Source organism: Gopherus flavomarginatus, chromosome 7 (genome assembly GCF_025201925.1).
Source record: "Gopherus flavomarginatus isolate rGopFla2 chromosome 7, rGopFla2.mat.asm, whole genome shotgun sequence".
Taxonomy (NCBI): Eukaryota; Metazoa; Chordata; order Testudines; family Testudinidae; genus Gopherus; species Gopherus flavomarginatus.
In genome coordinates, this window is record NC_066623.1 from 57,349,064 (window position 1) to 57,361,500 (window position 12,437).

General features: G+C 50.7%; 1 protein-coding gene across 1 annotated transcript in view; it reads left to right on the forward strand.

Moving 5' to 3' along the window:
* Positions 1-3,889, forward strand: part of BRINP2 (BMP/retinoic acid inducible neural specific 2) — a 57,341-nt gene extending 53,452 nt beyond the window's left edge. The window contains exons 7-8 of the mRNA XM_050963142.1: positions 987-1,209; positions 1,631-3,889. Of these exons, the coding sequence (XP_050819099.1) occupies positions 987-1,209; positions 1,631-2,747 (1,340 nt within the window). The 3' untranslated portion in view covers positions 2,748-3,889. The remainder of the gene's footprint in view (positions 1-986; positions 1,210-1,630) is intronic.
* Positions 3,890-12,437: the final 8,548 nt, after the last annotated feature.

A 12,437-nucleotide genomic window follows, 5' to 3' on the forward strand; every position in this document is an offset into this window, starting at 1 on the left:
GTATGTGCAGCACATGCGGCCATGATATTCACTGCCTACCCTTAGGTGCTATGAAAAAACAATAAATAAAACTGCATTAAATAAACTAGTGGTATTTCATTATAGAAATGAATGAGACCTTACTATTAGTCTAACCAGGTAGTGTGACCTAATGGATCAAGCCCTGGCCTGGTACTCGGGGTCTATTCCCAGCCCTGCCACTGGCCTGCTAGGTATCTTTGTGTAAGTCATGTGCCCTGTCTCTGCCTCAGTTTCCCCAGCTGTAGAATGGGGATAATGTTTCAGAGCTCTCTTGTAAAATGTCTTAAGCTCTAGTGATGAAAATTGCTAGATGAGAGCTAGGTATCATTACTATAATTCTGTCATCTATACTGCACTAGTACTTAGAGTCTCATCCATTGCTCAAAACCGCCTTGTGCTAGGCACTAGCCATGTACATAACAAAAACATGGGCCCTGCCACAAAGAGCTTACAGCTTAAATGTGTTTTTCTTTGAGGGAAACGGTGTCTAGCATCTCCAGCTAGGACATGTCCCAAGTTCTAATCCTGTCTCTGTAGCCCAGGGCAAGTCAGTTCACCCCCTGCCTCAGTTTCCCAGCTGTAAAATAAGGAGAGTGCTCCTCCCTAACCTAGCTGCCAGGGGCATTGTGAGGACAGTTTGTAGGGTGCTAAGTATTAGTATTGTGTAATTTTAGCAAAGCTACAAGCTCTCAGAGGCCAAATTCAGAGTTGATGTGATGGGGGTGGGAAGGGCTGGTGCCATGGGGGCAGGCGGGCTCTGTCCCACCAGTCCTTGCAAAGAACCCCTGTGCTAAGTCCATTTGCATGGGTGTTGTGCAGGGGCCACGTGTTTGGACTGGTGGCTAAGCCAGGGGAAAGACTCTAACCTGGATGATAGGCCCCACCTGAGGGTGACTCCAGCCTTATCAGACAGCTCTTCCTGCTTTGCATTCCTGCTCTGCTGACTTCCCCTTCTCTCCCCACAGGGGAGCTCCAGTCCCTGGTGAAGAGACTCCCAGAGGATCGCTTCGTGAACATGACGACAGTCTCCCAGTACTGGGCAATGGACCTCGACGTGCAGCATCGCTACCAGCAGCTGGGCACCAACCTGAAGCTGCTGCTCAAGAAAACCCATCGAATCATCCGGCGTCTCTTCAACCTCTGCAAACGCTGCCACAGGCAGCCTCGCTTCAGACTGCCAAAGGAGAGGTACGGTGTCCCCTGGCGCCAGCTGTCGGCTGGGTGGGACAAGGCCTGGGATCACCTGGCCCAGTTGTTATGCGCTGCACTGACCAAACTGGGACTAGAAGGATGACGGCCCATCTCCTAATGTGTCACGCCATGGAAGCATTCCCCAGCGTGCTGGGGAGCTGAGTAGAGAAGCCAGCCCTTGGCAACTGAACTGCTTTGCCCCTTTAGTGCTGGCTCTTCCAGGCTCGGGGTGGTGTCATGGGGATCCTTGCCTGTGCCATGGCTAACCTGAGGACTCCAGTCTCCAGGGCTGGTCCCTCTCCCCAGAACAATAAATATGTCCAGGGGACAGGCCACCACACTGTCCTTCGGGAAGAGCAGTAGCCGTGTTCACGCTGGCACTAAGGAGCCTTTTCTCTCTTGCCTCCTTCTCCTTTAGATCTTTACCCTACTGGTGGAACCGCATTCAGTCCTTCCTGTACTGCAGTGAGACCACCCCACCGGGGACTTTCCTGGAAGACAGCCACAGCTGCACCTGCCCCTCTGACCTAGTCTCCTGCCAGGGGTCCATACCATGTGCCTTGGGCGACGGGCCAGACTGCGCTGCCTGCGCTGAGGAGAACAGCACCCGCTGTGGGACCTGCAACCCAGGCTACGTGCTCAGCCAGGGCTTGTGCCGTCCGGAGGTGGCGGAGTCCCTGGAGCACTATCTTGGCCTGGAGACAGACCTGCAGGACTTGGAGCTCAAGTACCTCCTCCAGAAACGGGACAGCCGCATTGAGGTGCACTCCATCTTCATCAGCAATGACATGCGACTGGGGAGCTGGTTCGATCCCTCCTGGAGGAAACGCATGCTGCTGACCCTCAAGAGCAACAAGTACAAGCCAGGGTTGGTCCACATCATGCTGGCCCTCTCCCTCCAGATATGCCTCACCAAGAACAGCACCCTGGAGCCAGTCATGGCCATCTACGTCAACCCGTTCGGGGGCAGCCACTCAGAGAGCTGGTTCATGCCTGTGAAGGAGCGGGGCTTCCCGGACTGGGAAAGGACTAGCGTGGATGCCTCAGCCCTGTGCCAAAATTGGACGCTCACCTTAGGAAACAAGTGGAAGACCTTCTTTGAGACAGTCCATGTGTATCTGAGGAGCCGGATCAAGTCTCTGGATGATAGCTCCAATGAGACTGTCTATTATGAGCCCCTAGAGATGGTGGATCCATCTAAGAACTTGGGATACATGAAAATCAATAGCTTGCAAGTCTTTGGCTTCAGCATGCCATTTGACCCGGACGCCATCCGGGACCTGATCCTTCAGCTAGATTACCCATACACCCAGGGCTCCCAGGACTCGGCCCTCTTACAGCTCATAGAGATCAGGGATCGGGTGAACCGGCTTTCACCGCCCGGCAAAACCCGGCTTGATCTTTTCTCTTGCTTGCTCCGGCACCGGCTTAAGCTGGCCAACAACGAAGTGGGAAGGATCCAATCCTCCATGCAGGCCTTCAGTGCTAGACTGCCAAGCCCCATGGAGTATGAGACTGGCAAATTGTGCAGCTAGCCTTGGGGCACCTGGAATCTCGGAGGAGGGGCCCAAGAAAAGGGAGGGGGATGGAGAACCGAGACTTCCGAAGGCTTTACCTTAGTGCCAACCGTGTACTTCCACGGGACATCACGTGACCAGCCACGGGGATGGCAGAGTGTGAAGAATGCAAGGAGATGCCCAGGCCATGGCAAGAGACTGCAAGGCAGCAGATGCAAATTGGTCAGAAAGGGGAGCCAGGCCTAGGGAGATAGGCTGCTCACCTTGTAATGGCTTGTATTTCTCCCCCTTCCCAGTCACAAATGACACTTGTGACCAGGCAGAAAAATCAACAGGTTATTTCACCTGGGAACAGGCCCATGTGGGGGAGGAAGCTGGTGGGAGGAGTCTGCCCTAGAGAAGAGACATCAGGTAGTACCTCTGCCTGTGACCTTGCCTTCTGGCCTGTGAGCCCAGCCAGTGCTTCACACAGAGCTGGAAGGCGAAGGGACAGGTGGCAAGACCTCAGACCCCCAGCAGGCCAGAACTGCTGAGAGCGCTTCACTCCCACCCACCTCGTGGGAAGAGGCCGGCTGCAGCCTTCCTCAGTGCAGGCACTTTTGTATTCTTTTTAACAGACGTTTCTACCCACATCCCAGCTTTTCCATTCTCCGTGTCAATTTCTAAGTCAACATATTCCCTGCCTCTTCCTCCCACCCCAACCTGCTCTCTAGCACCATTCCCTTGATGGCAGGGGAGAAGCTGGCCGATTCCAGCTGGGGGGGGGGAGGATCTGTGGGACAGGCAGCCCTGCCTGATCTCCCCTATTCCCACATGGAAGCGAGGAGCACTCCGCCCTCCTTCTGCATCACGGCACCATCAATGCACCTTGGTACATTGAGCCAAGACGTTCCATCGTCGACATGAGCAGCGACTGGGCACCTGGATGGACACACCTGTCATTACAGTCAGAGGCGGAGCTTTGTGGCTAGCTTCTCCTTTCAGGTTTTTATTTATTTAATCAATTGTTGTTGTTTTTTTTAAACGTACTTATCTGGGGGGAGAGGATTCAATTCTTGTCGATTTCTCCAGCCGAGATCCACCTTAGTCAAATGTATCTGGTTTAATATATTTTTAAAAAGATTGCCTTTTTGAGCAAAACAAAACAAAGTTGAAAACAACGTGGTCTTGGGCTGTGTCTTTTTGAATGGAGAGGCTCTCTGGGCGTGTGTGAAGAGGTGCTCGGCATAAACGTGGACGGATACCTTGGGGCAACTATCAGTGGATGGGATGCACAGGTGGAGATATGAACGGCCAGGTGCACGTATGATTATGTAGATGCGATGGCAGAGGGATGGGTGCGCATAGGCAGGGAAGGACACCTGCGGGGCAGTGTGGATATGAATTGGAGAGCCAGGGGGAGGTGGTGGTAGATAGGTATTGATGGTTCTGAGAGGGCAGGTGGGGATGTGAAATCAGAGGGGGTTGTGATGAAGGTGGGGGGCTGTAGAGGTGAAATAACCTGTAGAGAGATCTGTGCATGTCCATCCACACAAATGTAGCAGAAGTTCCCAACCTATTTTTGGCACGGTTGCCATGGCTCCTTTTCTGCTGAGCCTTTTCTGTTTTTTTCCTCCTCATTTTGTTTTCCCTTTTGTTTGAAGTCTATTTATAACCCTTGTACCTCTGCTCTTAGCCACACACAGATCAGGAACCCCCACTGATTTGAGCACTGATGCTGGTTTCTCATTGTTAAATGAAGCCCTTGTCCCCATGTGTGGTTCCCTGGCTGATGGCTGCAGCCAGTAGATCCTGCAGCGAGATGATGTAGCCCAATCCTCAGCATTGGCCAACCTTTGTCATCCCCTGAACCTGGGGGCAGCCATAGCCTATTTGAGTCCTGGGCGCAATTTAGAGGGGCCTTGGGGCTGGTGTAAGCATAAGGGATGCTGCCGTATGTGGGGAATGCCTGGAGCACAGCATGACTCGCATTCTGTGCTTTCCCCCACACAGGCCATGCCCCCCACGCTGAGGGCTGCAGGAAGGTTGGTGTAGAGACAGTTATGGCAGCTGCACACCACCTGTGGATTTCCCCAGATGAGCTGTCTGATGCCACACAAGGGCCCCTTTACATCACTGGAGAGGGGCTAGAGCTCTGGAGCAGGGCTCACAACATGTGTTCCTGCAATGTCAGGCCAGGAGCTCTTTAAATGCTTTTGTAAACCCCATGGAATCACTGTGGAGATTTACAGGGAGCCAACAGGGTAAGGTGGGTTAGTTTAAAGGCGGGGGGCTGGTGAATAGAGACAGCAGCAAGGGAGAGCTGGAGCTGCTGTCTATATTAGCCGGCACCAGCAGGCAGCACAGTCTGGGGATAATCTATACATGGAGAATTACAGAAAGGTGAGAAAAGCCTGGCCCAGCTTCTCCATATCCCCTTCTACCAAGCAGCAACCCAGCCACAGGTAACACTCTCAGGCCTTCAGCTCACATATGAGCAACATGGATCCAATCCACCGTCTCCCCAGCCAGCTCGAATCCAGACGAGGTACCTGAGCCCTGCACTACTGAAATGTAATCCGAAGAGGACACACCTGTATTTCCCTGCTGCTGGCGTGCCAGCCTTTCACAGCAGGCCATAAAGTCACTGCACAGCTTTCTTTGTGGCTACTGAAAACAGAACAGGGCCTTACGTCTATTAAAAATCCCTGAGTGAAGCAGAGAATTGCAGACACCTTTTGAGGGGGCACAGATCTCGAGCATGCCCCCTTGTGGCAGAGAGTGGCCCTATGTACCTTCTGCCCCTTGCAAGAATTACTCCCAGACCAGAATTCTTAGACTAAGATTCTACCAGGGAAGGGCTTTAGACCTTCAAGCTCCTGGAAGCCTGGGTGCTAATTCAAGCAGGCATCTCCTCCTAACTTCAGGAATCCCGCAGCCTCCCCCGGGCAATACTTCTTCTGGCAGGCTTACCCTCCTGGTTTACATAAGAACGGCCGTACCGGGTCAGACCAAAGGTCCATCTAGCCCAGTATCTGTCTACTGACAGTGGCCAATGCCAGGTGCCCCGGGGGAGTGAAGCTAACAGGCAATGATCAAGTGATCTCTCTCCTGCCATCCATCTCCATCCTCTGATGAACAGAGGGTAGGGACACCATTCTTTACCCTTCCTGGCTAACAGCCATTTATGGACTTAGCCACCATGAATTTATCCAGTTCCCTTTTAAACATTGTTATAGTCCCAGCCTTCACAACATCCTCAGGCAAGGAGTTCCACAAGTTGACTGCGGTGTGTGAAAAAGAACTTCCTTTTATTTGTTTTAAACCTGCTACTTATTAATTTCATTTGGTGACCCCTAGTTCTTGTATTATGGGAATAAGTAAATAACTTTTCCTTATCCACTTTCTCAACATCACTCATGATTTCATATACCTCTATCATATCCCACCTTAGTCTCCTCTTTTCCAGAGTCTTTTCTTTTCAAGAGTCCACTGCCTGGTTCCTGTATATGCTGGGACTACCTGTCCCTCAGATCCTTATCTCTAGGAGCACAGTCCTTCAACTGAGTGCTGGTAGCCTTTTATCTGTCCAGGTGCTTGTTAGTTAGCTGCCAGCCAAGCAGTCAATTAATTACAGTGGGGCCAAGATGGACTCATTCTCTCATTAGAAGCCCACTTTGGATAGACTGGGTCCTGATTCCACTTAAAGCCCCAGCCACTCCCTTTAACCGTTGCTGAAAGGCCCAGATATGTTCCAGTAGACTGTACCTGCCCTCCTGCTAACTATTCCAGGTTCTCCCTGTTAGCGCACACGTGCTTCTATATATGGTGCAGGCACACCCTGGGGGAACTCACTGACCATGCTGCTGAGAGCTCCAGCTATGCTTTGGCAGTATGCATATCCTGTGTGTTCTAAGCACTTCCCAGGAGAACTCACCTGCCCTGCAATTAAACACAGCACTGACTCCAAATGGCACTTGCTTGGTAGGCCTGGGAAAAACATTGTTTCTTTGTTGCTGAGCATTCCTGGTGTAGCCTGATGGAAGACACCTGCTCTGTGCACCAGGTACAGCCCAGCAGCATACAGCCTGCTGGGTACTGAATGTACCAGTTACAGCCAGGCTGAATGCACTGTAACACACTGCCTTGCTGCTGCAGGGGCTAGACAGACCCTGGTGTAACCCACCAGCCATGCAGCCCAGGTGCATTCCATTTGCACACACCGTGATTCAAGCCACGGATTCCGTGATTTTAAGAGATGGCTGCGAGCGCTTCAGCTTCAGCCCTGTGGGGCAGGGCTCAGGCTTCAGCCCGAGTTTAACAGGCAATTTAAAAGCTTCTGTACTGATGTAGTGGAAACTGCATTACTGCATGTACACATCCATGATGTATTGTCTACATCCTGTCTGTGGCTTTTAATAAAAATCCCTGTGCCAAAATTGTAGCCTTAACCATAATGCCCCCATCATCAGTCCAGTCCACTGTGACGTTAATGGCTCACAGGGGGTGAAGCAGAGCGGGACCAAAGGGATGTGTTCATGTCTGTCTTACTGCCCCACACCAGGAGTAGGAAGGGTTAAAACAGGCCAGAGGGAGCCTGTGCAGAACCCTCCATTTAGAGGCGGGCTCACTAAGTGAGCCAATCAGGAGGTGGCTTGTTGCAGCGGCCAAGCAGGACCAGCAGGGGCCATATATAAAGAGCTGCTCAACAGAGCAGAGGGCAGGCTCTCTCTGACCTGCAAGGGAGGACTGGCTGCCTAGGAGCACCGTGGCTGGAGCAGTGCTGGGCAGGGTAGCAGAGCAGAAGAAGCTTTAGGCTGACTGATGCCAGACTAAGGCCCTGGAGGAGGGGCAGATAAGGTGCTAGGGCTGCCCCCACTTGCCCTGAGGGAAGTGGCCAACATAGACTGCAGTTTGCCCTGGAACAAGGGACTAGACTGGTGGCTGGACTATAGACTCCTGGTTCCCCCTAAAGTGGAGGAGACAGCATAGCAGGGGCTGTGTCCAGAAGAAGACTCCGGGAAGCGACACGGGTTCCAGAGAGGTGGAGACAGCAAAGCGGGAGTAATGGCGAGTGAGACACCACCGGAGGCAGGTGCCTTGCAGAAGGACTTGAGCTAATTCCGGAATGGCCAGCAGGAGGTGCCATGGTGATGAGTCTCACCCCACTACACTTACCATACAGCTATCAAAGCCCCTTAGATACGTTCTCATTACCATTCAGAATTAAATTGTCCATCCAGCCGGATGTGTGGATGTCTGACCCACATTTACTGACTGAAGCATCAACATAACTCACTAATTAATCAAAACTCCCATCTGCCGCCACCCAAAGCAGGTGTACTGATACGCTGCTCCATGACTGGCTGACTGACATGAAAAGCTCCATTCTCCTCCACCAATAAGAATGCATCCCTTCAATTAATGGCACGCTGAGCAAGTGTCACCCTGCTGCAGCCATCATCCATCAAGCCAGCTGATTAAAATCTACATCAGTCATTTGGGAGCACTGACAGGTCCTGGCCTTGAGGTTTGCCAGGCCTCTGACTGTATACTGTATTTCCCAGGAAATAGGACACCTCCTTCATTGTCACCTGCAGAGCAAAATGGCCACCTTTTCATTTGGAGTTTCTTACCTCTAAATGTCTTCTCTGTGCCACCCCTCCAGTCTGTTGGTGGTGACCCAGCCCTACCTCCTTCATTCCTTTTTCCGCCCCTGCCCAGGGAGTCGCACAGATGCCACTGTTGAGGTTGCACTGAGTTTTTCGGGTCACTCTCCTCTTTCAGCTGCCAAGGGGAGTTGCAAGGCCAGAATATAGCAGTTCCCCTTTACACCTGCTTTGCTTGTGTGCTCACAAGCCTGTAGCTGTGCAGAATAAGGCTGCTAAGCGCCTACACCCTGTGGCAGCCCAGGATTTAATTTGCAGTTAAGGACAGAAAAGTCATCATGTAAAATGACCCATTCTTATTCCACATATTCCCCTGTGCGGCTGTAAGCCCTAACTACATACTTTGGGCCAGCTTTTCCGATGGCTTCAATCAGCATAGCTCCATTAACTTCAGTAGCGCTATGTCCATTTACCCCAGCTAGCTAGTACTTTTATCACCAGAGTATCTAAGTGCCTCACAATCTTTTTGGATGTATTTACATTATCAGCAGTGGCTCTGGCCATTGTTATCGTTCATATTACAATTGTGTCTAGACACCCCATTTGAGATCAGGGGCTCCCTGTGCCAGGCGTGGCACTACGTACATTAAGAGCTAGGTCTTGCCTGCTCACACTCCTTAGACGAGGCAACCAAAGGAAGTGCTGTCATCCCCATTATACAGATGGTGAATTGAGGCACAGAGAGATTAAATAACTTGCCAAAGGTAATTTAGGGACTCTGACAGATGGGGGAGGATCAAACCCAGGTCTCCCGATTCCTAGTTCAGTCCAGAAAGTGCCGAGTACCACTCTCTGAAAATCAGGCATCCTTGTCTCATGTTGGGCCTGTGAAATCACGAGTCACTTTCAAAATCTTGGCTGTAATTCTCCACTTCTATTAATGCAGGAACCTTTTCACTACTACCCTGTGTGGTTTATACTTCGGCTGTAGTGTGTTGTCTATGGTGCCCCGAATGCTTTTCCTATAAATTAATCTTATGGGGTCTGATTTTGGGGCATAGAACAGACCACAGTACTGCAAGATGACATCCATGTGACTCTATGGTGGAAATAAAAATGCTATGCTCTTATATTGTATTATCAGTGAAACAGTGTGTGACCATGTAATTAAATACCACATCATACAGTGCATGCACAAAGCAGAACTAGGGTTGAACATACCAGCCCAGATCCTCCTATTTAGGCTCCTAATGCCCATTGATTTCAAATTCCTTAATAACTTTGAGGTGCTGGGCCACTATTCTATTCTGTGCAATTCCCTGAATTCAAAGGGCTTAGCTGGGCATCTTTGCTGCTCTTTGGCATGGAATTTCCTAGGGTTTATTTATTTATTTACATGTAAAAAACATCCCCAGCAGCAGCAATCTACAGAGCTCTGAAGGGCAGCTGGCTTTCAAAACAGTTGCAACTACAATCTAAATTCCACACTCTGGAACTATTTGGCTAGAGACCTCCAGATGATGTGGCCAAAGTCACCAGAACCCAGCTGGCCATGACCAAGGCCTCCTGACTACTAAGGAAAACATCCCCTCTATGATAAAGGAAGACCCACTGATCAGCAAAAAATTAAGACATGAGCAACCCCATGTTTAATGAAGAGCCTGGCATGGGGAAACTAGAGCAAGGCATAAAGTGGGCTGGTTTGCTAGGGGTGGGGCATACAAACAGAGCTCTGAGACTCATTCCTTACTGGTGAGCCATGGCTGTTCTGCCAATTTTCAGCAGTGTGAATGCTGCTAGAGGGCTTGGTGTGCCCTTGGCAAGGAGTGGGGCCAAAAATGGACATGCCCACTTCCAATAATGGACATACTCAGAGCCCCTGACCCCATATACAGAAAGAGAGGCTCTGAAATAGCTCCCCTGCCCACACCCAGGCAGGTTCCCGTAAAGCACCATGCCACACACGCTCACCACTCTTTCATATGCTGCAGCTCCTCTCTGTGGATCCCTGAGTGCTGCTTGCAGGCAACATCCAGCCTCATGAACTGGTGACTGTTGCTAATGCTGCTGCTGCCACCACCTAGGAATCCCCCCACAACCCCCCGTGAGGAAGAAAGCACCCGGTTGCTAGCCCAGAGGTGGAAAGCAGCAGGAATTCCAGAAGAGACATCTGAGCAAATGCCTACTGTACTACCCCAGAGGAACAAGTAGTGGGGATGCTCACCGGGCGGCAGCAGCCAGTCTAGGATAGTGTGCTGGAATCCTTGCTTCACTATCATGTCTATCACATGCAGGCCTGGGGTACCATGTCCCGCAACCCTCCCTCCCGCTGGCTCTGGTGGCACGAGAACATCATACATGTGCTGGGACCAGCTGTCTCAGCCCTTAAATTGCATTAGGACTCAACAGAATCCCACCCTCAGGCACAGCGCCTTTAAACTTATCCCCTAAGCTCTGAGTTCAGGGAAATAATCATCTGCTTAGCACAACCCTGGCACTGGATGTTTTAACACGCGAGGCCAGTTCAGCCCCTCACAGCAGCCCCAGCTGCTGCCAGCTGATAGGATGTGTCTCTTGATCATCATCAGAGTTGCTGCTGACTAGAATGTCAGAGGAAACTTTTTAAATGGCATTTTTGGGCTAACTTCAGTCTGCTCTTACACCACAGCAATAAGCTTTTCCCTCTGTTAATGACATATGGAAAGCCTCAGTTTACATTACTGTAGCAGAGTGCAGCAGGGTCCCTTTGGCTCCTGCTTCTGCTAGGTCCACAAAGTCACTCTGACACCCTGGGATAAGTAACCACAGGTGCCGATCTTTACAGGCTTGTTCCTACCACCGTTCACAATGTACAGTTGGCCCTTCACCACTGGTGGGCAGGCGGGAAGAGCTACTGCCCTGCTTCTACTCCCTGCTATTTCCCTTTCCTTCTGCTCTTCCCTTGGCTTCCTTCCTCTGAGGCTCTTAAAAAGCCCCAGGCTAATTAGGCAGCAGCTATCTCCAGCCAGCCCTAATCTACCCCCCTAAATGGGAGCCTGCATGACAGACGGCTGAATCAGCAACCCTTTGCCCCGCACTCTGTCACAACTACAGGCTTCATATTTATATTCTAATGCACAAGAGTGCCCTCTACTGGCTATAGTAAGAAGGGCTCAGATCTATGTCATAGATCCTATGTTGACAAGCCCCAATGGAGATTTTCCTTTGAGTCCAGTTAGAGAAGAATCTTGGTTTTAAGCCTGCACAGCCATAACGAGCAGCAGAGTGCTAGCTCAGAAGCCTATATATTTATTATATATGTGATTTTATACATGTGCTCTATTATATATCTGTGATATATTTATGACATTGTGCATACGAAAGCAGGAGTCTAGTTAGCTAATGAGGGGTCCATGCTACACAGATAGCTCAGGATACCTGCACTGGTCGAGACTTCTCAGCTATGTTTTCTGCTCATATTCAGATCCCCATAGAGAAAGGCCGAAGAATGAAGATGAGAAAATAATCTCTGTTTAACCAGTTACTATCTTTATTCATTGTTCCCTCCATTCCAGCTAATTTGACCATAATACTGACATGCCAGCATAACATCAAGCTCTTGGTGGGAATGGCTGAGCCAGATGTGCCAAGACAAGGAACCCACTGACCCTTTGCCCAAAACTCAAAAGGGGCTTGGTTAATTTCCCTCCAGTATTTTTCACATTCATGTCCCTTGCATAGAAGTTGCCCCAATTAGAAGTGGAAGGGCTTGAACAACAGGAAAAAAGGCCTGCCTACAATATTGCTGGCTTCCCACGAAGCACCTGTGCTCATGTGATTTCCACCCAATTTCACAGACACAAGAGGCTTGCGAGTATCGGGGTATTTATCCAGACTGAACACCTGCTGCTCCTGAGGTTCACCCAAGCCTAGTGCCTCCGGAAGCAGCTGCCTGCGGTTTGGAGCTAGAGGGAGCCGACCGCTCTGAGAGGAAGTGGGGGAGATGAGGAACCCCGTCGGCTAGAGGGAGGTAGTCGCAAGAGGACAGATCTGTCTGTGTCAGTTAGTCTGTTGGGTATTTCTCCTGGCATCTGGAGGCACTTTGCGGCATCCCATAGATCACATTAATTGCAGCTCGGCA